Source organism: Myxocyprinus asiaticus, chromosome 43 (assembly GCF_019703515.2).
Source record: "Myxocyprinus asiaticus isolate MX2 ecotype Aquarium Trade chromosome 43, UBuf_Myxa_2, whole genome shotgun sequence".
Lineage (NCBI taxonomy): Eukaryota > Metazoa > Chordata > Actinopteri > Cypriniformes > Catostomidae > Myxocyprinus > Myxocyprinus asiaticus.
Genome location: NC_059386.1, coordinates 32,404,129 through 32,428,278, shown reverse-complemented (window position 1 = coordinate 32,428,278; position 24,150 = coordinate 32,404,129). Strand labels below are relative to the sequence as shown.

Genomic DNA, 24,150 nt, shown 5'->3' with positions numbered 1-24,150 from the left:
ACTAAAATCATGTTAACCTGTATAATGTTTACGTCTTGTGGTCATTCTTTGGAAACAGTGTTCTCAAAAACTCCCCAATTTGGCATGCGCAATGTGCTAAGTCCTCGTGGTGGCGTAGTGACTCGCTTCAATCCGGGTGGCGGAGGACGAATCTCAGTTGCCTCCGTGTCTGAGACCGTCAATCCACGCATCTGATCACGTGGCTTGTTGAGTGCGTAACTGTGGAGACATAGCATGTGTGGAGGCTTCGCTATTCTCCACGGCATCCACGCACAACTCACCACGCGCCCCACCGAGAGCGAACCACATTATAGCGACCACGAGGAGGTTACCCCATGTGACTCTACCCTCCCTAGCAACCGGGTCAATTTGGTTGCTTAAGAGACCAGGCTGGAGTCACTCAGTATGCCCTGGATTCAAACTCACAACTCCAGGGGTGGTAGTCGGTGTCAATACTCACTGAGCTACCCAGGCCCGAAACAGTGAGTGTTTTAACGTTTCTGGACTGGCCCCATTCACTTTCATTGTACGTGTCTCACTATGGCCATGATTTTTGCTTCTTTTTTCTTAAGTTATATAATGGTTAAAAATTAACCAAAACAAAGTTACAGTTTTTGTTCTCAGACATTTCTTCAATCTTAAACAACCTAACTTTTTAGACAGTTTCTCGCACTCTTGCCATAGCAGTTCAGTAACTCTGACCTTGGTCCGAAGGCAGTCTTGTTTACTAGCCGATAGTAAAAGGCCCTTCAGGTCAAAAGGACAGATGATGTCGCACCAGATGGGATTTCCTTCACGATCATAGCCACACATTCCACCAGACACATACCACTCAATAACCTGGATGGAAGAGAGAACAATATCTTTATGTCAACATGGGAATGCTGATTGTGCTCATTTATTATAATGGTAAACCATCTGGGTTTCCTTTTCTGAAATACCTTCGGCAGTCTCCAGTCATCAATGATTGTGTCGACTTGCTTGCAAATATCAATTTGTTATGTTCTTTAAAACTCATATTAGAGATATGAAGTCATTTTAGAGATTTAAGAGCATCAAAACTCATATAATTTATGTAAACTGCATCTACAGTATATATTCAAGGTTAAGAAAATCTTGATAGAAAGGGTATTTTTACTTCCTATGGGTTTTCTAAACGCTACGGGTTGCTGCAACGTTGTATGATTTACTTAAAGAAAAAAAAACCTAACAATTATAAATGAAAGGAAGAAAAATTGGCTGATTTCTTTTGATTTTCCCATGATGTCAAGCAAAGAGGCACTGAGTTTGAAGGTAGGCCTTAAAATACATCCACAACTGATTCCAATTAGCCTATCAGAAGCTAACTGGCTAATTGTCTAATGGCTTGACATAATTTTCTGGAATTTTCCAAGCTGCTTAAAGGCACAGTTAACTTAGTGTACATAAACTTCTGATCCACTGGAATTGTGATATAGTCACTTAAAAGTGAAACAATCTGTCTGTAAATAATTGTTAGAAAATTACTTTCGTCATGCACAAAGTAGATGTCCAAAACGACTTGCCAAAACTATAGTTTGCTAATATGAAAACCGTTCTGTTCTGTTGTTTTATCTAGCTAGCTATCTATCTATCTAAGTAACTTGTCAATTTGATAACCAATTTAACGGTTATCTAATTTATTTATTTAATTAAATGTATTTCACTATAATATAGTTGATATAGGAAGATAATGAATTGATTCGTTTTATTTGCCTGGACTAGCCGTATTTATGTATTATTTACATTTAAAAACTCTTTATCTCGCCCATAACGTCTCTAACGTCAGGCTGACATTTAAATATTTGATATATGGTCCAATAGTAATCCCCCAACAAGTGACTGACATTTATATGATAATTAGTATCTTAAATAAGCCAATACATGACAAAGTGGGCGGGATCAAACAGATTATTCATATAAAAATCGTTGTATTGCGCTCTCATTTATTTCAAAAAACGAAATTGGCGGTTGAACGCAGAGGTGTACGCAGACAAATTTAAAAAAATTATAAATTGATATTAACCAATTTGTATTTCAGTGAACACGAAGTTATCACACCAAAGATATTTACACTATTCGTAAGAATGGTAAGAAAATGTGTTGCTATCAAAAACTATTTAAACTATTCTTTGTTGCTGTTAGCCGACCAACGGTAGTTTTGAGCTTTTCGCTCTGTAACGTGGTAATAACGTATTAAGTTTCATATTACCAGTACTGTGATGTTTAATACTTAAATGAGCAAAAAATTGACATGTTTTGACACGTTTTTGCTGCTAATTTTAATATATTTTATTTAATAACTTTTTTTCTCCAGCGCGAGTGTATTTCCATTCACGTGGGTCAGGCGGGAGTTCAGATCGGTAACGCGTGCTGGGAGCTGTACTGTCTCGAGCACGGCATACAGCCGGACGGGCACATGCCCAGCGATAAAACCACCGGAGGGGGCGACGAGTCCTTCAACACCTTCTTCAGCGAGACCGGCGCAGGGAAACATGTTCCCAGAGCTGTGTTCGTGGATCTTGAACCTACTGTTGTTGGTCAGCATGCATGTATACCATTACAGAGAGAGACCCTAACACAAATGTACCATGGTATTCATATGGTTTCCGCCAAAGTGCCACAGTTACTCACAACAGTTTATTGTATTGTAAAACCATACTGAGTATGGGGTCTCAATCAAACAGTGTAACATGATTTGAAAATATTTGATATGTTTAATATATATATATATATATATATATATATATATATATATATATATATATATATATATATATATATATATATATATATATATGTGTGCGAGACTAGTCGACTAAACGGTTCTGATGCTGCTAGTCGACGCTGGAATTACTAGTCGGTTAATATTTCCCCCCATTAAACTGATCATAATTTTTACACATTTACATTTGGCTTTATATTTTTACAGAGGCTGCACTTAAATTACTGCCATATTAATGTTACATATTTTAAATAGAATTAATAATACAAATATAATTTAAAAAAAGAGGATATCTGGAGCAGATACAGAGTTTAATTTCACCTCAGGCTGCACGTGCGTCTTCCCGCTTTCACTCGCGGCGCGCGCAGGAAGATGTCCTCTCGCTAGACAAGCAAACTCAGCAAAGTAGTTAGGAAATCACTTCGGTGGTGCGAGAATCGGCTTTCCAAATGTTTGAAAGTCCCTATGGATGTTTTCACATTTGAGTCTTCTTTAAATCTGTGCATGCTTGGATGTTATTTTTCCGCTGAGTGGGCTTTTTCAAGTGCAGGATAGCCGCCACAGGTGAGTCAAGTCCCGTCTTTCACCAGACCATGTCGACGGGTTAATTTTACTCATCAAAAAATGTATGCTTTTGAGTAAGTAGCCTAGAAAATAACTGTTTTAGACTAGGTATGCAATTTTTTAAATCTGATGATTAAGAAGGCTATTTTCAACGAGGTGCCGACTGCTTAATGGGTTAAACTATCTTTTATTCTGTGTGCACGTCATGTTTAGAATACATTAGGTTTAATGCAGGCTACATCACAGGCCTATTTTTTCTATCCTATAGCTACTTTTTTTATTATTATTATTTTACATCGTAACTTATTGGTTGACGTTCTTTACCGAACAGCTGTCATATTAGATCAATGGTTAATGTACGACTGCACGGCGTGAAATACGCGCAACTTTTCAGCGCATTTTTTTCTCTCTCATAGACCTGTTAATTATTTTCAACAATGTCCTGACTGTTTTAATATGTTAAGTAACTTTTACTTGGTGACTTTTACAGGCTTTTAATGGTTGTTCCATTGATCCTGCACTATTCATTCAATTGTTTTCAGTAAATATGTCTATTAAATATTCGCTAATGTTGATTCAGTGAATGCATGTCATGTTCTATATTTAATGTACAATGATCATAATTCAAGGCGAGCACGTCGCAGGTAAATGCCCCTTTTCAGGAGAATTTAGCATCGGATTTGGAATAGATTAAGTATTTTAAATGGGTCGCATACATTTATTTTTTTTATTTTTTTACCGTTTTCTGAAGGTTGGTTTCTCTTTAGACTAGTCGGTTACAAAACTTCCGTTTAAACGACAGTCAAATTAGTCGTAGCGCACATCCCTAATATATATATATATATATATATATATATAACATTGTATTACCTAATATTAGCTAAAACTGTCATAATATATATATATATATATATATATATATATATATATATGACAGTTTTAGCTAATATTAGGTTTTACATCACACAGTTTCATTGTAATAAATGTTGTAACGATGGTATTTTGGCGGAACGAGTTACAATGGCAACATGAAATCAAAATTGATAATACTCGTTCCTGGTTTTATTGTGAACTATCATCAGTGCACATTATTCCAAAGAAATAATTTGTATTCTTCATAATCTTTTATCAAAATGTAATAACTTTAACAAAACTTAAGCAATAGTTCACCCAAAAATGTCATCCCAGATGTGTATGACTTAATTCTGCTGAACACAAACAAAGATTTTTAGAAGAATATCTCAGCTCTGTAGGTCCATACAGTGCAAATGAATGGTGGCCAGAAATTTGAAACTCCAAAAAGCACAAACACAGCATAAAAGTAATCCACAAAGGCCTCGATATACTCCCGGAGAAGTTCTTATTCATTCAGAGGTAAAAAGAAGTTATAAACAGCCGAGCAACGGTATACTGTTTGCAAACATTCAGACACCCGCCAGACCACTGTGGGAGGCGTTTACAGGAGCATTTAAATATGAGGACGATACATGTAAAACCTTAAATAATGTAACTATAAAATGTGTTATCAATGACTTTATGCTTCATTCTATGAGTATAATTCACATGAGGTCAGTAAAAGGAGTTGTTTTCACCACTCGCTGATGATTTTAAGTAACATATGCTGTAGAAAATGTTTAATTAGTCTGGTTTACATTTTAAATTCATGGCGCTAATGCGCTAACACGCTATACGTGGCCATAATATGCGGCGATTACACTCTGTTATTGTAATTTATGATGACACTGATACTGCTGCAAAGATGAGCGTATAAAAGTGTTAATGTAGAGAATACAGACAAAAGAATAATGATAGGCATATCTTACTTTGGATGCCAAACACAGATGTGTAAATGGCTTTCACTGCAGATGGCACACGAGAGTATTTGAGTAGATTTGATTCCTTTTGTAGACTAATTAAACAAAACAAAAAAATCGCATGACATGGTCTCGGAAAATTTCTCTGCATGAACGATCGTACAGATGTAGGTAAATATGCACCAGCTCACTAATAACGATACACGCCGGTATGTTTTTTTTGACTGATTTAGACTGACTGAACAACATAAACAGAATGAGCTGTCGGAGTCAAGGTAGGTGGAGCTCCAGGTCACACCTAATAATAATGTGGACCAATGGCAGTAAGGTGTTTAGCAGTCGGTTAGAAGTTTTCCCAGGCGAGCTGTTATGAACCACCGAAACGAACACACAAACAGTCTTTTTGGCCATATTTTGTTCTAGTTGACGTCATACCCGTTCATTCTTCGATTTCATATGAAGTATATTTGGGCCTTAAGACTCCAGTGGTTTAATCCATATCTTCAGAAACTCTATGACAGGTGTGGGTTGAGAAACAGATCGATATTTATATCCTTTTTTTTACTATAAATCTCCACTTTCACATCCTTTTGTTTTTGGCAATTCACATTCTTTGAGCATATCGCCAGCTACTGGGCAGGGAGGAGAATTTATAGTAAAAAAGGACTTAAATATTGATACTACCATACTACTCTTATTATTTTTACTATTTTAAATGGCAGTGTGAGAGTAGTGTGGAAGTATTTGATTCCAAATTCAGCCTTTTCTTTTTGGCTGATGTAACCTAGGCCTCGCAAGCTATTGGTTTTAAGGAGTCTTTTTACAGCTGAGTTAAAGCTGCTTTGTGCCTGGTTAAAATTCCACATAAAAGCCAGACTAAATTATGCCTGTTCTGACCCACCTTAGTCCTTATATTATCAAAGGCAGTTCTGATGCTGCTTTGGTTCTACACAAATTAAATGTAGCATCAGAGCAGCCTTAAGCTTGGTTGTCGTTACGATAGAGCATACTGTACATTTCATAATTTAGTTTCATATTTAAAAGTATAATTTCATATTTTTTATTCATTTAATATTTCTACATTAATAATTTTATATTTAAAATATTAGTCTCAGAACACTATTTATGCAATTGTAATTGCTATATAAATTCATTTATGCCCCCTCTGAGTAGCATTAAACAGTCTGTGTAAATACACCTATATGCCATTTCAGATCCAGCTTCTGTGCCACCTTTCAAAGTCTTTAGCAAGTTTGTCCACATGGCAGCCATCTTTAAAACACTCTTGAGCAGGCTGGGTAGCTATTTTTCTATGTAAACAAGCAGCATACAAGAGCAGCTCCTATCCACTTGAATGAGGAATGACCAAAATCTCCAAAGCGGTTGGTCAAGATTACGAACAAAGAACATATTTCAAATCAGCAGTAAAATCTGACAACACTGGTTTCATAAATTGTCCTTCTTTAACTCAGATTACACTAAAAAATTTGATTTTCCCAGCTTGTCTAGCTCCAGTGATTGGCTCTTTTACCTGTAAGGTGGGACTTCCTTGTCTACATCCGTTGACCGTTTGGCATTCAACTTTCTCCCATTAATTTTAATAGAAGTGGCCCGTCTCTGCATCTTTGCACCTTTGCAAGTGTAAAGATGGTAAGTTAACCAATAGGCGAACAGCTTTTTAGTCTACTGTTGTAGGTAAAGCAGCCTTTCTTAAGTCTTGCCAGTTGTAATCCAGTAATGTAATGGCAGTTAATGTAACAATGGTAATGGCAATAATACCTAATAACAATAATAATAATAATAATAAATAAAAAAACGAAAAAAAAACCCAGAAGTGTTACCTTTAGGAAATAACATACTCCTGGGGGTGAACTTGACATTCAGCCTCTGTGTCCTGGTCAAAAAGCCTCCTTAAAGTGGGTGCCAGTGGTGTTTCAGGAGGGGAGTAGTCCTCAGCAATTGATGGCAAAACCACATTCAGGTCCTGCTTCATTCTTTTGAGCCACTCTGACTTTTAACGATCCAATCCATTACAGAGGGATAACATTTTTGAAAATCCTGTTTCACCCTGAAGTGTCACATTAAAGTAAAATTGGTTGTGAATGCCATTTCATGTTGACCAAAAAAATGTAATAGTGCCTACATTTGCTGTTAAGTGAATGAATTAGTTTTATTCTGTTTAGATGAAGTTCGCACGGGAACATACAGGCAGTTGTTTCATCCAGAGCAGCTTATAACCGGGAAGGAAGATGCTGCCAACAACTATGCCAGAGGCCATTACACCATTGGCAAGGAAATTGTTGACCTGGTACTTGACCGTGTTCGCAAATTGGTAAGATGTTTTTCTTAGCAGTATTAAGTTGTACTCATTTTCTTTCATAACTCACAATTGTGTTTTTAGCTATGAATCAATAATATTTGTGATTGTCTTTCTTGAAGTGCGATCAGTGCACTGGACTCCAGGGGTTCCTCATCTTTCACAGCTTTGGTGGTGGAACTGGTTCAGGCTTTGCTTCACTGTTGATGGAGAGGTTGTCCGTTGACTATGGCAAGAAATCAAAGCTTGAGTTTGCCATTTACCCTGCACCTCAGGTACTATAATGTTCCTTTAACTTAAATAAGTAAGCGGGGTTTAAATAATTGGTCTATTTTAAAGGCAACATTTAAACAAACCCATAGCCCTAATTATTAAAATTTGTCACGTAACTTGACCCACACTGTTTGTGTTACGAACGAGAATGATACCTCGAATTGCATGGGTTTTTGAGGAGATGTGTGCTATTACTTTTTTCTTAGCAATCAGATTTATGATTTTCACCTGGCAAACAATAAAACAGCAAAAAAAATTCCATAGGCATACATTAAAGGATGGACCGTATCTAGGGACCAGAATATCATAAGTTTTGGGATAATGCACAAAAATCGCTCATAATACATAATTGGGGAATGCACATATAAAAAATGTATACGCTTACTTAAAATGGAGAAAAAAATTATTCAATAAGAAAACGTGCATAAACTTATGGATAATATGGATACACATTTACCCAGTATATTCCTCTAGAATTTATATTGGAATATACTGTAGACGTGCATTAAAAAAGTCATGTGACTTTGCCATGTGAATAGAGAGAATATCATCAATATCATCGCATAGCATCTCAAATGTTGCTCTGATTTTTCTGAAATGCCGTAGCCAAAGCCTGTCATCAAAATAATGTTGTGAAAATTCTTGGCCGAAATGGAAAATCATGGACACACTGATCCGAAAACCGAAAATAATTATTTAATTTAATTAAACAAATTCTAAATATTATATTACATTACTTAACATTATTATAATATATGTATTATACATAATATATATAATTTTTGTAAGTGATTACACTTAGAAAATATACATTATCCTACCATAAAATTTAGGCTCAAACTACTTTGAAAACTTTGGATAATATTTTTTAATATTGCACAATTCTGTAGATGTAAAAACTGACTTTTTGCTGGGTTTCTCTGTGACAGCGTCACTCATTGATCCAGTTTACGATGATAAGTTTGAATTTGCGGGTATTCATGAGACCGCAGGTGTGTTAGACATCACTGATGTAGAGCACCTTGAACAGTAGGTGGCAATATTTGAGCACTGCATTTAGTGTTGTGTCATACAAAACAGCCTCCCAGCCTTGTCACGAGCATGGGAAACTCTTATTAATGTGGTAATAACCAAGAGAGCGATCGCTTCACTTCTGGGCATGTGGACTTTAATGTGCAACTAGGAAATGTAAAAACTAACTGAAAGCATAACACAGTATGCATTCATGAACTTCCATGAGTTCTTTTATGCTGTTGCGCTTGTTCGTGTGGATTTCTCCATGATGGGCACACCACACACATACTGTGTATATACACAGGTGCGTGTATCTCAGCTGTTAGCACGACCTTTTTAATTGTCAATATATCATAAGTCAGCCGCTGTTTACATTAAATGTAATTAAACCAAGTTCATTCCGCATAAATGCTGTATTTTCTTTGTCAGTGTTTCATACCAGATATTAAAGCAAAGGTTTTGGTTGACATTTTTGGGCTATTTTCTATTTTGACCAAAAACATCATTTTATGCCATTTTCTGTGGCCAAAATTTCGGTGCATGCATACTGTCATTTACATTATTACATTACAAATTATTAAAAGAGCCACAGTGGCTTCAACTCACTTTTCATTTCTATTTTCGCTAATTTCTCCAGAAGTGACGATTTTGTTCTCTTAAACAAATGGAATGGAAACTGCTTTATTTGCTAATTTTTTTTTCATGATATTCAGATTTTTCACATAAATTCGCAACTTGGATGGAAACATAGCTATAGAGACTTTGGAGGTTCTAGTTCATGAATAGTTGCACGTATAACTAACAATTTTCTGTTGCTTCAGTGTTGTTGTGATCTTTCTTCAGGTTTCCACCGCCGTGGTAGAGCCCTACAATTCCATTCTGACCACACACACCACCCTTGAGCACTCTGACTGTGCTTTCATGGTGGACAACGAGGCCATCTATGATATTTGCCGCCGTAACCTGGACATAGAGCGTCCCACATACACCAACCTCAACCGTCTCATTGGCCAGATCGTGTCATCGATCACAGCCTCCCTACGCTTTGATGGAGCTCTCAACGTTGACCTGACGGAGTTCCAGACCAACCTGGTGCCTTACCCTCGCATCCACTTTCCTCTGGTCACCTATGCCCCAGTAATCTCCGCTGAGAAAGCCTACCACGAGCAGCTGTCTGTTGCCGAGATCACCAACGCCTGCTTCGAGCCAGCCAATCAGATGGTGAAGTGTGATCCCCGGCATGGAAAGTACATGGCCTGCTGTATGCTGTATCGTGGAGATGTGGTTCCTAAAGATGTCAATGCTGCCATCGGAAGCATAAAGACCAAGAGGACCATTCAGTTTGTTGACTGGTGTCCTACGGGGTTCAAAGTTAGTCTTTTTGGGATTTTTTTTTTTTTAACTCAAAAATCCTGATTTATCTTAGCATTAAATCTTAAGATAGCTATTTATGATCTCTTTTAATTAATTCTCTAGTATGCATTGAATTGTACATTGGCCTCAAAGTATTTGGACGCTTGAATATTCCGGGTTCAATACAAGTTAAGCTCAATCGACAGCATTTGTTTAAAAATGTATTTAGACGTGTCCCCCCTTTTCTTAAAAAATAATAATAATAGCAGAAATCTGGGTTACAGTGACACAATTACTTAACTCGTATTGAACCCGGAATATTCCTTTAAGCCACACTTCCAAATGTCTGATTGTCATTACATTCAACACAAAATATCAACCAAAGTGACAGTTATTTTAAAGAAAGATAGCATAAGCACACTTTTCAAGCAAAACATTTCACAAAACAAAGTTTGGTTTAAATTATAAAACAAAATAAGTACAAAATCATGATATCTAATGCTATGACATTAATTTTCATTTTATTGTGGCTTAAGAGTCCAAATAATTTTAGGGTCACTGTATGTCAGCATGTTGCCACATTCACTAAATTACTTTCTTTTTTACCTTAATCAGGTTGGTATCAACTATCAGCCGCCAACTGTGGTTCCAGGAGGCGATCTAGCCAAAGTTCAAAGAGCAGTATGCATGTTGAGCAACACCACAGCCATTGCTGAGGCCTGGGCCCGTCTGGATCACAAGTTTGATCTAATGTATGCAAAGAGAGCCTTTGTGCACTGGTATGTCGGAGAAGGTATGGAAGAGGGTGAGTTTGCCGAGGCTCGTGAAGATTTGGCCGCTCTTGAGAAAGATTACGAAGAGGTCGGAGTCGACTCTCTCGATGGAGAAGCAGAGGAGGGAGAGGAATAAATACACTTTTACTCTTAAATGTTCAGAATATAGCAACAAATGTTGACTTGCTTTTAGAAGTGTTTTAGGCATTTATTAATCAGCATTTAAAAAATCTAGACACTAATAACCACTAATCAAACAATTACAATATACATTACATAAGGAGTGTTACAGGATACTACACTATAGATTAAACAGTTGTTCAAAATAATTTTCGTCAGTAACAAAAAGATGTTGATGGCTTCGAACAAAGTTAAGCATGATTAAATGCTTTCTTCTTCAATAAATGTCACTTGTTTTTTTCATTGCAAGGCACATTTGATTTTTTTTTTTACCCTTACTTACAGCAGTGTAATTGATTTCCTAACTTTGCAAACTTGCATAATAACATCCTTCTTATAAAACATGCACAAGAATTGTCACAGCCCAGCATGACAACAGTTTTACATCAAAGTACCTGCACTTTTCTGCAAAGACAGATTCCAACAAAGAAATAAAATGCCAAAATAGATGACTTAACATGTTGGAAATGTTGTAAACAGCATCCAAATTATTTTAATATTAATATCTTCTAATATTTAATGTTGTAGTTGTTTTTCCAAAGAAAACAGTGAAGGATTGGATAACAAGTCTGATTATAACTAAGAAAGGTTTACCATAGGAGAGCTATTTGTCAGGCTGGTCTGTTAATGCCACAGGTACAGTTAAACAATGAATGTTTACATTAAAACAAAACAATTAAGGTTTTAGTCCCAAAAACTTCCAGAGTAAACAGCCTTTATGGAGTGTTCATGGAAAAGATGGAGTGCATCTTTGGTTGCTGGTTAGTTTTAATACAGAAATCCAAAATATCAATAAAGCCTTATTATCATTTGAATGACAAAAGGAAGGATTCCACACAAATACAAAATTACACAGTAAGTTCTCAGTCTTAAATGTGCATATGAACCATTTCCATCTTTTTTTTTTTTTTTTCCAAGATCACATCTGTTTTGCTATAATTTTCGATCAAATATAGGCATTTTTAAAGAGACATGCAATACCCCCCCATTTTGTAATTTAAGTTATTTACAATACTGTTTTTAAATGAAAGGTTTTGATGTCTTAAATTTGTAAAATTATAAAGTTATCTTCATAATCTGAAACGGATATTAAAGTTAAACTGCATATTTATGTTATAAAAACAAACAAATTGGCAAGCCCAGATGGAACCTGCACACTTTTACCACATTTTCTGCTTTGATTATGATGGAGAATTTGCAAAAATTATTTAAAGGGATAGTTTACTAGAAAATGAAAATTGTCTCATCATTTACTCACCCATATGCCATCCCAGATGTGTATGACTTTCTTTCTTCTGTTGAACGCAAACAAAGATTTTTAGAAGAATATCTCAGCTCTGTAGGTCTGTACATTGCAAATGAATGGTGGCCAGAAATCTGAAGGTCCAAAAAGCAGCATAAAAGTAATCCATAAGACTCCAGTGGTTAAATCCATATCTTCAAAAACAATATGATAGGTGTGGGTGAGAAACAGATCAATATTTAAGTCTTTTTTGCTATAAATCTCCACTTTCACATCTGAAAAAGCTTTGTTTGTGTTCTGCAGAAGACAGTCATACACATCTGGGATGGCATGAGGATGAGTAAATGATAAGAGAAGTTTAATTTTTGGGTTTACTAAAGTGAAGCGAGTAATTTCCGCAACACAAGCCTCACCAAATGGAATTGAAAAAATATTTTTTTTCAAACTGGTTTCCAGAACGCCTCCCACCTGATATTGGTTAGACAAACTGATAGCCCCGCCCCAAACTCACACCACTGGTTTAGTCAACATTGTTACATCAGGTTGGTAGAGATGCTCAAACAAACAGCCAAAGTGACTACACTTTTTAGGGAAATCAACCTACGAATGGCTTACTTATAGTCTCTGCATATTAACTAAGATAGGAGAAATTATTTAACATCTCAAAATATTACACAATTCACCTTTAATTATGGCAAAATGTGTTAGAGTAGAGAGTACTACTCTTATTGATAGCTGAAGGCATGATCAAATTGGCCAAACTATTAAATAAGCAAACACAAGTTGTAGACAGTGTTGTGAACTTTGAGAATTACAGGCGTTTTGCAGAAGACTGTAAGTTCATATTCCGTGTGGGCCAGCAAATAGGTCAAGAACCCAAACCTGTATCAGATCAAAGTGCATCTAATGAAAAAAAAAAAAAACGTTTCACATTCTAATGAAAAGGTTTAGTGAGCAGAAATTCATTGCATTATAAAACCCGCCCTTGGGGGAAGACCAGAGCCGGGTCCTTGAGGGAGTGGTGGGAACGGACATGAATATGATGGTTCCATATTTGGCAAGGGGTAGGACAAAGGCAATGGCTGAGATATTGGTGTAGCTTTTACATGGGCTGGAGAACCATTAGAAAGGCCTTGGAAGGGTGTGGAGGAGCTGGAGGTTTCCTGAGGTTGTGAAGAACCATTAGAGGAGCCCAGAGGAACCTGAACATCTTTTAACACTGTCTCCTGTAGCTTATCAATCTTCACACGCCTCAGATGGGCCAGTTTTCTCTTGCTCTGGTAGTCATCGATAAAGCTATCCAGAGATAAAGTTCCATCCAAGAACGAATCGGCCATGTTCTACAAAACATAAAGGAGGATCTTTGGACATTGCACAAGCTTCAATGACTGGTGTGTTAAGAAATGTTCCGGGTTCAATACAAGTTCAGCTCAGTCGACAGCATTTTTGGCATAACGTTGATTTCCACACACAAAAAAAATACTGTAACTCATCCTTTTGTCTTTTATTAAAAGAAGTTACAGTGAGGCACTTACAATGAAAGTGAATGGAGCCAGTCCATAAACAGTCAAATACACAGTTTCAAAAATATAGCCAAAAGACATAAACAATATGCGTGTTAAAATGATTTTAATGTGATGAAATCGCTTACTAACCTTTTCTGTGTGAAGTTGTATCCAATATTACAACAAAAACCTAAGTAATTCCGTTATTGGATATAATTTCACACAGATAGGGTATGTAAGGGATAATGTAAAGTCATCTGGTTGTTATCGCACAATAAACCCCAACAGGGTGATTAGGACCCCGACGCGAAGCAGAGGGGTTTTGTATCACCCTGAAGGGGTTTATTGTGTGATAACAACTGGCTGACTTTACAATATCCCGCTTATTACATGGCTACTAACCAAATAAAAATACATGAAAAATATATTATTGATTTACGTTGAAGTTATGTAATTTGAGAAGAAATGGCTGAACCGCTAAAATCCACCTCTGGTTTGCGTCGTTCTGTTGGTATTTATTTTGTGAAAATGACCGTCTGACTCATTATTCAGCCATTACAAGACTACTTGCCAAATTAACAAATAGATGGGCATGAAACATTGATTTGAGTTCAAATTATATTATTAGCTTACTTGTAGAGATTGCAGAGTGATGCGACAAGCAGGAAAGATGGCTCAGATACCTGGATGAGCGGTCTGATACGTCAATGTGCGGTGGTTACAGAGAAATATCAGACTGCTAGATGGCACCACTGACCAATCAGAATAGATTATTCCAGGCAGCAATGTAATAAGTGATTTTATCATACTGAAATCATGTTAACATGCAAAATGTTTATGTCTTGTGACTATAATTATAGAATATGGACTTGCACTATTCACTTCCATTGTAAGTGCCTCACTGTGAATTTTTATTTTATTTATTTTTACGGGTTAAATATAATTTTTGTGGTAATTAACATTATGCCAGAAATGCTGTTGATTCATCTTAACCTGCATTGAACCCCAAACATTCCTTTAAGCTGATATCTTGCATTTCTAAAAATACAGTTTTTTGTTTTGTTTGCTTTTTAAGAATTTGGTTTAGTTACCTCTGTTTCTTCCTCAATCTTGGCTCCCTCAGTTTGCAAAAGAGCCAGCAACGTGTCCAGTGAACTGCTTCCTGAAAGATGATCCAATTTAAAATATGATTAAATATAAAACAACTGAAATATTAAAATCTCATCTGTTAATTTTAAAATGCCATTAAAAAGAAAAACCCTACACACTACCATAGCTCACAAAAAACAATCAGTATTTATTACAACGTTTTGGTCCTGTGACCTTTATCAGGCATTAAAACAATTTTGAAATCCTAGAAATGTTATGAATGAAATACTAATGTACTGCTAACAGCGCAGTAAAAAGTTGTTGAAAAGTCTTCATGTTTTGCAGTCCAATCCAATGTTGGCTAAATTACTCAATAAGTAATCCACTACAAATTACCATTACTTTTCTAAAAAATGTAATCAGATTATTTTACTGATTATTTCATTTAAAAAGTAATCACATTACTAGAAAGTTACTTTCTAAATCACTTTTCCTACAAAAGTGTTTGGAATTCCACTCAAATTCAAAATGTCTACTGGTATATTTCCTCCTCATTGTCGCACACCCTTCACCTCTCATAGGAACACTAACAGACGTTCATATGATTTAATATTTTAAATGTATTATACATAAAACTTTAGCACAAGTAATGTACTTCAAGTCAGTAACTGTAATCTGATTACAAGAATTTAAAATGTAATGCTTTTGACTAATAAGTATTTATATTACAGTAACTAATTACTTTGTAACTAATTAATTTCATTTGACACAAAGGATATTAAAAATCAGGGTTTATATCATGTCTGGTTCATTCTTCACACTGAAAGTTGTGCATATGTAGTAGCACAAACAGGTATTCAAAGCATACATTAAATTTGCATACTTTTCACATTAACATATTTTGCAGTGTACAATACATACCGTATAAACAGTATGAGTAATACGTCACTCTAAACATATATATTGACTCTAATGGGCTCACTGTCCAAACAAAGAAATCATCATAAACTGTTTATAACTGTATTTGAGTCTGTCCTACTCACGTGACAGCAGAAATCTGAGACCCTGCTGTAAGCAGTAACATTTTGCATTTCTTTTATAAAAACACTACTGTCATTGTACACTGTCTCTGATGGCAACCAAATAAACCAACCCATAAAGGCAGCAGGTTTAGAAACTGAAAACACTCCCTGCATTGTGAAGTAGTAAGAAAAACTTTGTGCTTTCTAATGTTAATACATGAGTGTTGAATTTCTCTTTGTAGTTGTTCAGGTCTCCTTTTTTTTTTTTTTATCAGAGTAACCGTGGTCTATCTGCTGTACCCTACTGACCATGATAAATACACTTTATAAATAAACCTTTGCGCAGTTCCGTTTACTTCATCTAGTTGTCAAGGGATAAAATGTGATAAGACCAAATACAAGGTTTCTAAATGTATGGAGAACACTGGATAAATACTGAGCATGATACAAACTACAAAGAGATGTGAACCAAGCACATAAGTGTCTAGATCAGGGCTATTCAACTTCGGAAAGGTTAGGGGCTGCAAAACTGGATCCCTGTACCCTCGAGGGCCGCACTCTTAATTTGTATGATCATACACTACCGTTCAAAAGTTTAGGGTCACTTACTCATTCTTTATTTTTAATTTTTTTCCACATTTTAGAATAATAGCAAAGTCATCACAACTATGGAACAACATAAATGGAACTATGGGAATTATGTTGTGACTAAACAATCGAAAATAAATCAAAACTGTGTTATATTTTAGCATCTTCAAAGTAGTCACCCTTTGCCTAGAATTTGCAGACATGTACTCTTGACATTTTCTCAACCAACTTCTTGAGGTATCACCCTGGGATGCTTTTTAAACAGTATTGAAGGAGTTCCCATCTATATGCTGGGCACTTAGTGGCTGCTGTTCTTAATTATTCGGGCCAAGTCATCCATTTCAAAAAAATATATATTTTTTTTTAAAATAAAATGTTCGTTTTGTAATTAAATAAATTAATATGTTGGCACAATTATATTTTTGTCTACAAAACTAATTTCAAACATTTAAGCATAAAACTTCAGATCAAAAGATTTTTAAGATCATGAGAAACATCTCAGTCAAGTGTTTCAAAACTTTTGGCCGGTAGTGTACATACACACTTACACATATGTAGTGCAAATCTAATACAAATCTGTTATCTAAGATCACTTAGATATTTAGATCACTAAAAAACATTGCGTGAAAGCGTATCAACGGCGTCACTGCAGGAATTTTTTTAATTTTGTCCTTTAAATACTGTTGTCATGACGAGTACATATCTCTGAATAGCTATTGAAGAGGTTGGACAGATTCGCAGCATGTTGATTAACTCAAGTGAGACGATTACAAGTGCGCATGTTTGACTGACAGGCTGCGCCTGAGCGCACATGTACTGTGTGATTGACCACCGCTCTCATAACATCAGACATGCACAAAAATATTTCATGTTTTTTTATTTATTTGTAACATTCTCTTGCAGTTGAATTCCCTATCTAACGTGATTCATCAATGTAGAGAACTAGCGTAAATCCTCACGAAGATGAACACTTCACAGATTTGATAGGTTGCTGATAAATTTATTTCTGATGATGATATCATAATGCGGGCCGCTTGCTGGTCTAGATGGTGTAACTTAGCAAATAGAAAAGAGGCGCTACAGTACGTGACCAAACCGGTTCACCGGGATGTTTGCCAAAGAAGAAAGACAAAAAAAGTTTGGATTACAGAACACTGTTCTCCTTTATTTTCCCACCTCTACTGGAATATTTTCAATAGTTTGAATTGACTAAATAATAAACCTATTTATTTATGCCTAATCGATTGTGTAATAACAGGGTCATGGTTAAAGTTTACATCTCACCTAGCGTGGACTTGCGGAGCTGATAGGCCTCGTGGAGCTCTTGTAAACAGCTGTAGCGTTTGGTCAGCTGAATCTTCTGGTGGTCGAGTTCGGGCTGCAGGCCGAGGTTCTGCTCTGCCAGACTACGATTACTGGCAATCGTCAGCTCTTTATTCTGTTGCATTTCTTGCATCTGTGACCACAATAACAGGAATCAAAATGTGAGGAAACAGACTCTTCTGCTCTTTTATGGAAATCATCAGGCATACAACTTTACTAAAGAAAGCTTCAGTTAACATGCACACATGTTCTTGTGTCAGCTTTGACTCATCCTGACCACACCAAGATAATTAAAGGAAACCAATGCAAACTGAGTTCTGCTTACACAACTTAAAATGTTTTTTATTTATTTATTTATTTTTTTAATGGTAACACTACAATAAGGTTCCATTTGTTAACAATATTAGTTAACATGAACTAACAATGAACAAAACTTTTTAAAAATCTATTACTATATGTTGAAATGAACATTAAGATGAATAAATGCTGTAAATCAAAAGCAGCATATGTTAACATTAGTTGCACTATATGCACTATAAACCAACAATGAACAATTGTATTTTCATTAACTAACATTAACAAAGACTAATAAATGCTGCATGATTAGCTCATGACACCTAATGCATTAACTAATGTTAGTATGGAATCTTATTGTAAAGTGTAACCTTTTTATTATAAAACAAGGCAAGATTTATTTAGCATATTTCAAACACCATAGTGACTGAAAGTGCTTTACAGGCATAACAAATAAAGAAAAATAGATATAAAAAGTTATGTTTTAAATATCCTAAAATGTAATGATAAATGAACAAAGGGGGAAAAAACAAGTTTAATTAAAAAATTGGGTAACACTTTACAATAATGTTCATTTTGTTAACATTGCATAATGCATTAGGTATCATGAACTTACAAAGAACACCATTTATATATATAAATATATTAATGTTAATTCATAATGCATTAACAAATGGTAACATATTCAACTTTAAAAGTTAAAATTTATTAACACAGGCAGAAATTAACATGAACCCTTTAAGCTCTGAAGGTGTTTTTAAAGATTTCCTGTTTCAGTGGTATACCCAAAATCCCATCTGTCTGTGGGTGGTAAACACTGGTGCGAATCGATTTAATACCCAACAATTCATATAGTTCGTGGAGTGTCCGTGACATAAATGTCATGCCCTGATCAGTGAGGATTTATTTCGGAATCCGCACTGGGGAGATTATTCTGAAGAGTGCCTCCGCAACATTACACGCCGAGATTCTGCACAGAGGCACTGCTTCCAGATATCGCGTTGCATAGTCCACAGAACCAAAACAAAGCGGTGTCCACGTGCCATCTGCTCTAATGGCCCAACGAGGTCCATGCCAATTCTTTTGAAGGGGACCTTGATTGTCAGAAGGGGGCGCAACGGTGCTCTTGGGATGGCCGGCGGATTCACCAGCTGAAATTCACGGCATGCCACACACCACCTAAGAACATCCCCGTGAATGCCCGACCAATAGAAATGGGCTATTAGTCAGTTCAGTGTCTTTTCCTGCTGTAAGTGACCCGCCATCGGATTATGATGAGCCATCTGGAATAACATTTCCAGACGGCTCCGTGGTATTAATAATTGGGTTGAATCCTCTATTGTCTGAGCGTCACTCGATACAACCGCTCTTTTATAATAGCAAAATACGGATATGAAAGTGCGATGTCTGGCTGGAGCTGCTGACCATCAATAACTTACACTTGGTCAAGGGCATGCCTAAGGGTTTTGTCTCTTGACTGCTCCAGAGGGAAGTCCCCTTCGGGAAATACTCTAAGGACAGGAGGGGCCGAACCCTCCCCCTCCCTTATGTCATCCTGACGTGGAGCTGACGAAGACCGCCCCGGCACTGCCTCCCCTGCCAAGACATCACACATTTCACATCTAGTAATTTTCTCACAGGACCCATCCACACATATTTCCTTTAATAGAGTTTTAAATTCTGGTCAATTAGTTCCCAAAATTAGTGGATGGGTGAGGTGGGAACTAACCGCAGTCTCCACTCTATGCTTTTGCCCCCCGAAGTTTAACGAGTGTCACCACATGATCATTGTGAATATCCCCATGCACAAACCTCACCCTTTTACTTGTGCCCAAAGCTTCGTCTTGAACCAAACATTGCTGTTTAGTGGTCTGATTGCAGCCAGTATCCACCAAGGCATGATGTGTACTCCCCTTGACGCTCACGGTATTCTGTATGCTCCGGCTCGATCGGGGGCAGCCCGTGGAGTGTTGGGGACCTGGATCAATGTTCCCAGCTGCATAACTGGGCATTGGTCCTGGAAATGCCCAGGTTCCCCGCAACTCCAGCAGGCTGGCCCAGGTGTTACGGCCGCACCCGTGTCAGCGGGTTCAATCACCTGAGGGGGAGAGCAAAAAGATATCGACATAAAGACATCGGCAGCAGGGAAATCCCCCGTGAACGGGGAGCCGGCTTCGGTGGTACATTTCCACGCCTCCGGGAAAACAGAATTGGCTGTAACAAAGGGACAGAGTGAGAGGAGGGGGAAAGAGAGAGGGAGGGGAGAGAGAGTTGGAGGGCTCTTCCGCCCTCTGATACGTCAACATATGGTCCTCAGCCAGTTGGATGCCCTCCTCCAGTGACGCCGGGCGGTGGCACTGGACCCACTCCGCCGTTCCTTTCGGCAGACGAAGGATAAGCTGATCCAGCACCACAAAATCGATGACTCCCTTGGCGTCGCAGTCCTCAGCCACTTCCTGGAGCTGTTGAGTGAAGGCAAATGGGTGGACACGCACATCCATCTTCATCGAACAGAAGTGTTGTTGGTGCTGTTCAGGGCTGTGCCCGACCTGCTGCAGGATGGTCTACCTCAGATCGTCGTTCACCAGGATACTCGCTGCCGGTAGTTGTTGTGCCGTGAGCTGGGCTTCCCTGGACAACAGTGGGATGAGTCTGGCCGCCCACTGAGTATGCAGCCAGCTCCAGATCTCAGTCATCCTCTCAAACAGGTCCAAGAATGCCTCAGGATCATCTTCTGCCCCCATTTTCATGAGGGCGACCAGAAGCATGGGGGCCGCTGTATCCGGGATCGCGGCCAAGGCTTTCTCCTGGTGCAGTAAGCTCCGGATCGCGTGCCGGTCCTTTGCTTGAGACTGGAGCACCTCCTGGAATCGGCGATCCTGGTCCTGGCGCAGCTCAAGCAGGGCCTGATGTTGAACATGATGCATACTGGCAAGGGACTTGATTACTTCCGCCCACAGTGAGGACTCCATGCCGGCATATATTTCCTCTAATCCCGGGATTCATCACCAGTGTAAAGGAGTTCCTTGTGGGGTGAAAGGAGGAAACGGTTAACAGGAGGATTCAACTTAGAAGGTTGGTCTTTAATAAAACATAACTCAAGAATAACTTTTCAGCATCCACATAAACAAACAACTTCGGCGGTTGAAGCGTGACTCTCTCATCGCCTCTGGCGTGGTTCCTCCTTATATCGCTCTCCCCAGTGCTTACTGCAATCAGAAACAGGTGTTAGACCTTATAGCAATCAGGTGTGTGCACCCTTACCTCTTTCTCTCTCCGGACGAACGCTCGACCATATCCCCAACACCACAGCAATTTTCACAGATAGCAGTGATATTTGACTGAACTCGGTAGTGAAGCGGCACAGACTATGAGCCCAGGTCAGGGGCTGTTCAAACAGATGGAACACAACAGACTGGAACCGAAAGCGAGGATCTCGAGACACACATTTCCAAGTTGAACATCTTTCCTGACAAAGCATTTAAACAACTCGTTGCTTAATCTGAGAAACGCTTATAAGAGAGCAAGACGCAACGGCCAAAGACCTCCACCAACTGTAAGGGGCGGTTCACACCGAACGCTTTTGCAACCATCCATTTATTTTTCTATGTAAACACACGCTAGACGAACATCTGTTTCCTTTTGTTTTTGTTTATTCAGCATCTCATGCAGCAGCGCTGTTTTTTTAGATGATGTGTCTAATTAAAAATAACTTTAAAAGCATATCGAGACACCTGCTTTCTGTTAAACTGTATTTGTTGCACTGTGTCAAGCCTTTATTAGCTCAAGAATGTGATCGATCTGAAATCATCGTAATACTGTGAGGATAAAATGTTTTAATTGAAATCAGATGCATTTCTGGTTTATACGTTTCTCTGGGCTGCATGAAGACATTAATTTTCTTTCTGACGTCACTAGCTTCAAATATGCAACTTAGCTGGCTAACGAATGCATATACGTGACCAGCTGGATATAAACTAACGCAAATAGATGGTAATAGATTGTAACAATCGTGACATTTAAACATTTGGGTAGGACTTGCCTGTATTTTTCTCACAATGTTCTAACCGCATGAGGTTAGCTTTAACGTTAGCGTCCTCTCGGCCTTGTCGGCAAGCATACTGCTGTTCTCTACTAATGCAGCATCTAGTCAACAAATTAATTACTTCAAAATATGACAATGTGTACTGTATACATACATTTTTGTTGTTGATGTTTTAAATATGCATCTTAAGTGTTCCTCTACATGCAGAATGTAGTCTCACATGTCAAAACAAACACCACAAGGCAACAGTGAAATGATTTTTATTTCACCTCTAGAGGCCGCTCTCTTACTTTATAATGACAGCGGACCCAACCCAGCCGCTCCAGCACCGGACGCAACGGGGAAAAACTTATCAGTGTGGATTTTTGCCGATAACCGATAGTTCAAGAAATCTGTTATCGGTGCCGATTAATCGGCAAAACCAATATATCAGTCGACCTCTAATGCTGTAAAAGTTTTGTTTATTGTTTCATGTTAACTAATGTTAACAAATGGAACCTTACTGTAAAGTGTTATCAACAACAGACTGAAACAAATAAAGAATAAAATGACAAAAAGTGCAGTCAAAATGTATAACATTACAAAAATAATTTATCCTAGTGTGCAAAATTGTCCCCTAGTGTCCCAAAGCCTCTCCAAACAAATGAAACAATAATTGTCAAACAATGCACGTTTTTCTAAACGAATAAAATTATGTATAAATGATAAATAAATAACAATACAAACAAAGCCCACATATGTCCAATTCATCGCTTTTTAAAACAAAGTGTTTCTAGAGGGGTAAAACAATACACTACAGTACATGCACATTTACACCATTTTATCTTTATTATATAGGAGCACAAGATTAAAATTTAACCCATTATGAAGTATTGCACTATTATACGTTCCTACCCAGTCTCTTTCTACAACACTTTCTAATAAATCAATAGTTACAGTCAAACGTTAAATGCTTATTATTTCATATAAAAACAAAGTCACATAAAACACAAGGGATTCTCATGAAAACAGTGAAATCTTCAAACCCCAGACACCTGTCACTGTTCCACACCCACTGTCAATGGTGAGATGGAAATTCTGTTTACAATTCCGGATATAAATGAGTCTTTCATGGCTGACATGTATCCGAACACCCACCTCATGCATTTCCCGGACAATTTCCCGGAGCTTGTCATCGTCCTCCAGCAGTTCGTTCAGCTGTGCGGTGGAATAAGAGTTAAATCTGTTCTGAAAGCCGGACATTTCTCCCATGGCGTTTGTTATTGTGTCTCTCTGCTACCGCAAGAAGCCTCTTATGTTTGTTCCTCGACCGGAAGTCGAGTAATGCCCGTTAAATCAGCGTGAGTAAATGGACGTGACGTCACGCACATGGACGTTTGTGCGACGTCAAGAGGCCATTCATATATCACAGATCTATTTTTAACGATCTATTTACTTTCACTCATGCAGATATAATAGTAAAATAATTATTTGTAATAATATACATTGTTTCTTGTATGAATATATAATATTGAAGGATATGAATATATATGTGATATAAATGTTTAGTTGTGTCTTTTTTTGTAAATCAGAAATTCTGCTGTAAAACTTACAAGGAAAGTCTACTTAAATAGGACTTTAGTGTTTTTATGTTATTTTAAGAACATTTTTATATAATTGGTTATTAAATATTAATTTGTCTTAATGTATTTATATTAATATAAATTAATTCCTTATGTGTATATATAAATATTAAATGATATATAAATCAGCAGAAATAATAAATAGAAATCATTCAAATTAATTTGTATCAATGTATTATTTATGTTAATACACATTATTTATTATATGTGTGTGTGTTTATATATATATATATATATATATATATATATATATATATATATATATATATATATATATATATGAGGATATTCATATATGATTTAAATTATATAAATGTTTATTTGTTTCTTTTTAAATCACATTCTATTGTGAAATGAAATTCACACATATACTTAAATAGGATTTTAG

General features: G+C 37.1%; 2 protein-coding genes across 3 annotated transcripts; one reads left to right on the top strand and one right to left on the bottom strand.

Moving 5' to 3' along the window:
• Positions 1 to 1,988: 1,988 nt before the first annotated feature.
• Positions 1,989 to 11,000, top strand: LOC127433566 (tubulin alpha chain, testis-specific-like). The gene is made up of 6 exons (XM_051685607.1): positions 1,989 to 2,108; positions 2,336 to 2,558; positions 7,305 to 7,453; positions 7,561 to 7,713; positions 9,569 to 10,096; positions 10,694 to 11,000. The coding sequence occupies exons 1-6, from the start codon at positions 2,106 to 2,108 to the stop codon at positions 10,985 to 10,987; spliced, it is 1,350 nt and encodes a 449-aa protein (XP_051541567.1). The 5' UTR covers positions 1,989 to 2,105; the 3' UTR covers positions 10,988 to 11,000.
• Positions 11,001 to 11,040: 40 nt separating this feature from the next.
• Positions 11,041 to 23,479, bottom strand: LOC127433567 (vacuolar protein sorting-associated protein 37B-like). Of its 2 annotated transcripts, none has more exons than XM_051685608.1 (4): positions 19,913 to 21,088; positions 17,763 to 17,934; positions 14,871 to 14,941; positions 11,041 to 13,614 (listed from the first exon to the last, which is right to left on the bottom strand). In XM_051685608.1, exons 1-4 carry the CDS (start codon positions 20,105 to 20,107, stop codon positions 13,237 to 13,239), a joined length of 816 nt encoding a protein of 271 aa, XP_051541568.1. In that variant the 5' UTR covers positions 20,108 to 21,088; the 3' UTR covers positions 11,041 to 13,236. The 2 variants fall into 2 exon arrangements, with proteins under 2 accessions (XP_051541568.1, XP_051541569.1); XM_051685609.1 differs by lacking the exon at positions 19,913 to 21,088 and adding an exon at positions 23,278 to 23,479 and having other exon boundaries at positions 11,046 to 13,614.
• Between the last annotated feature and the right edge of the window lie 671 nt (positions 23,480 to 24,150).

Coding starts and splice junctions, on each gene's coding strand:
- LOC127433566 (XM_051685607.1), top strand. Junction 7,714..9,568: donor CCATTTACCCTGCACCTCAG/GTACTATAATGT, acceptor ATCTTTCTTCAG/GTTTCCACCGCCGTGGTAGA. Junction 10,097..10,693: donor GGTGTCCTACGGGGTTCAAA/GTTAGTCTTTTT, acceptor TACCTTAATCAG/GTTGGTATCAACTATCAGCC.
- LOC127433567 (XM_051685608.1), bottom strand. CDS start 20,107: ATGCCCAGTTATGCAGCTGGGAACATTGATCCAGGTCCCCAACACTCC. Junction 14,942..17,762: donor GCTCCGCAAGTCCACGCTAG/GTGAGATGTAAA, acceptor ATCATCTTTCAG/GAAGCAGTTCACTGGACACG. Junction 13,615..14,870: donor AGATTGAGGAAGAAACAGAG/GTAACTAAACCA, acceptor TATGTTTTGTAG/AACATGGCCGATTCGTTCTT.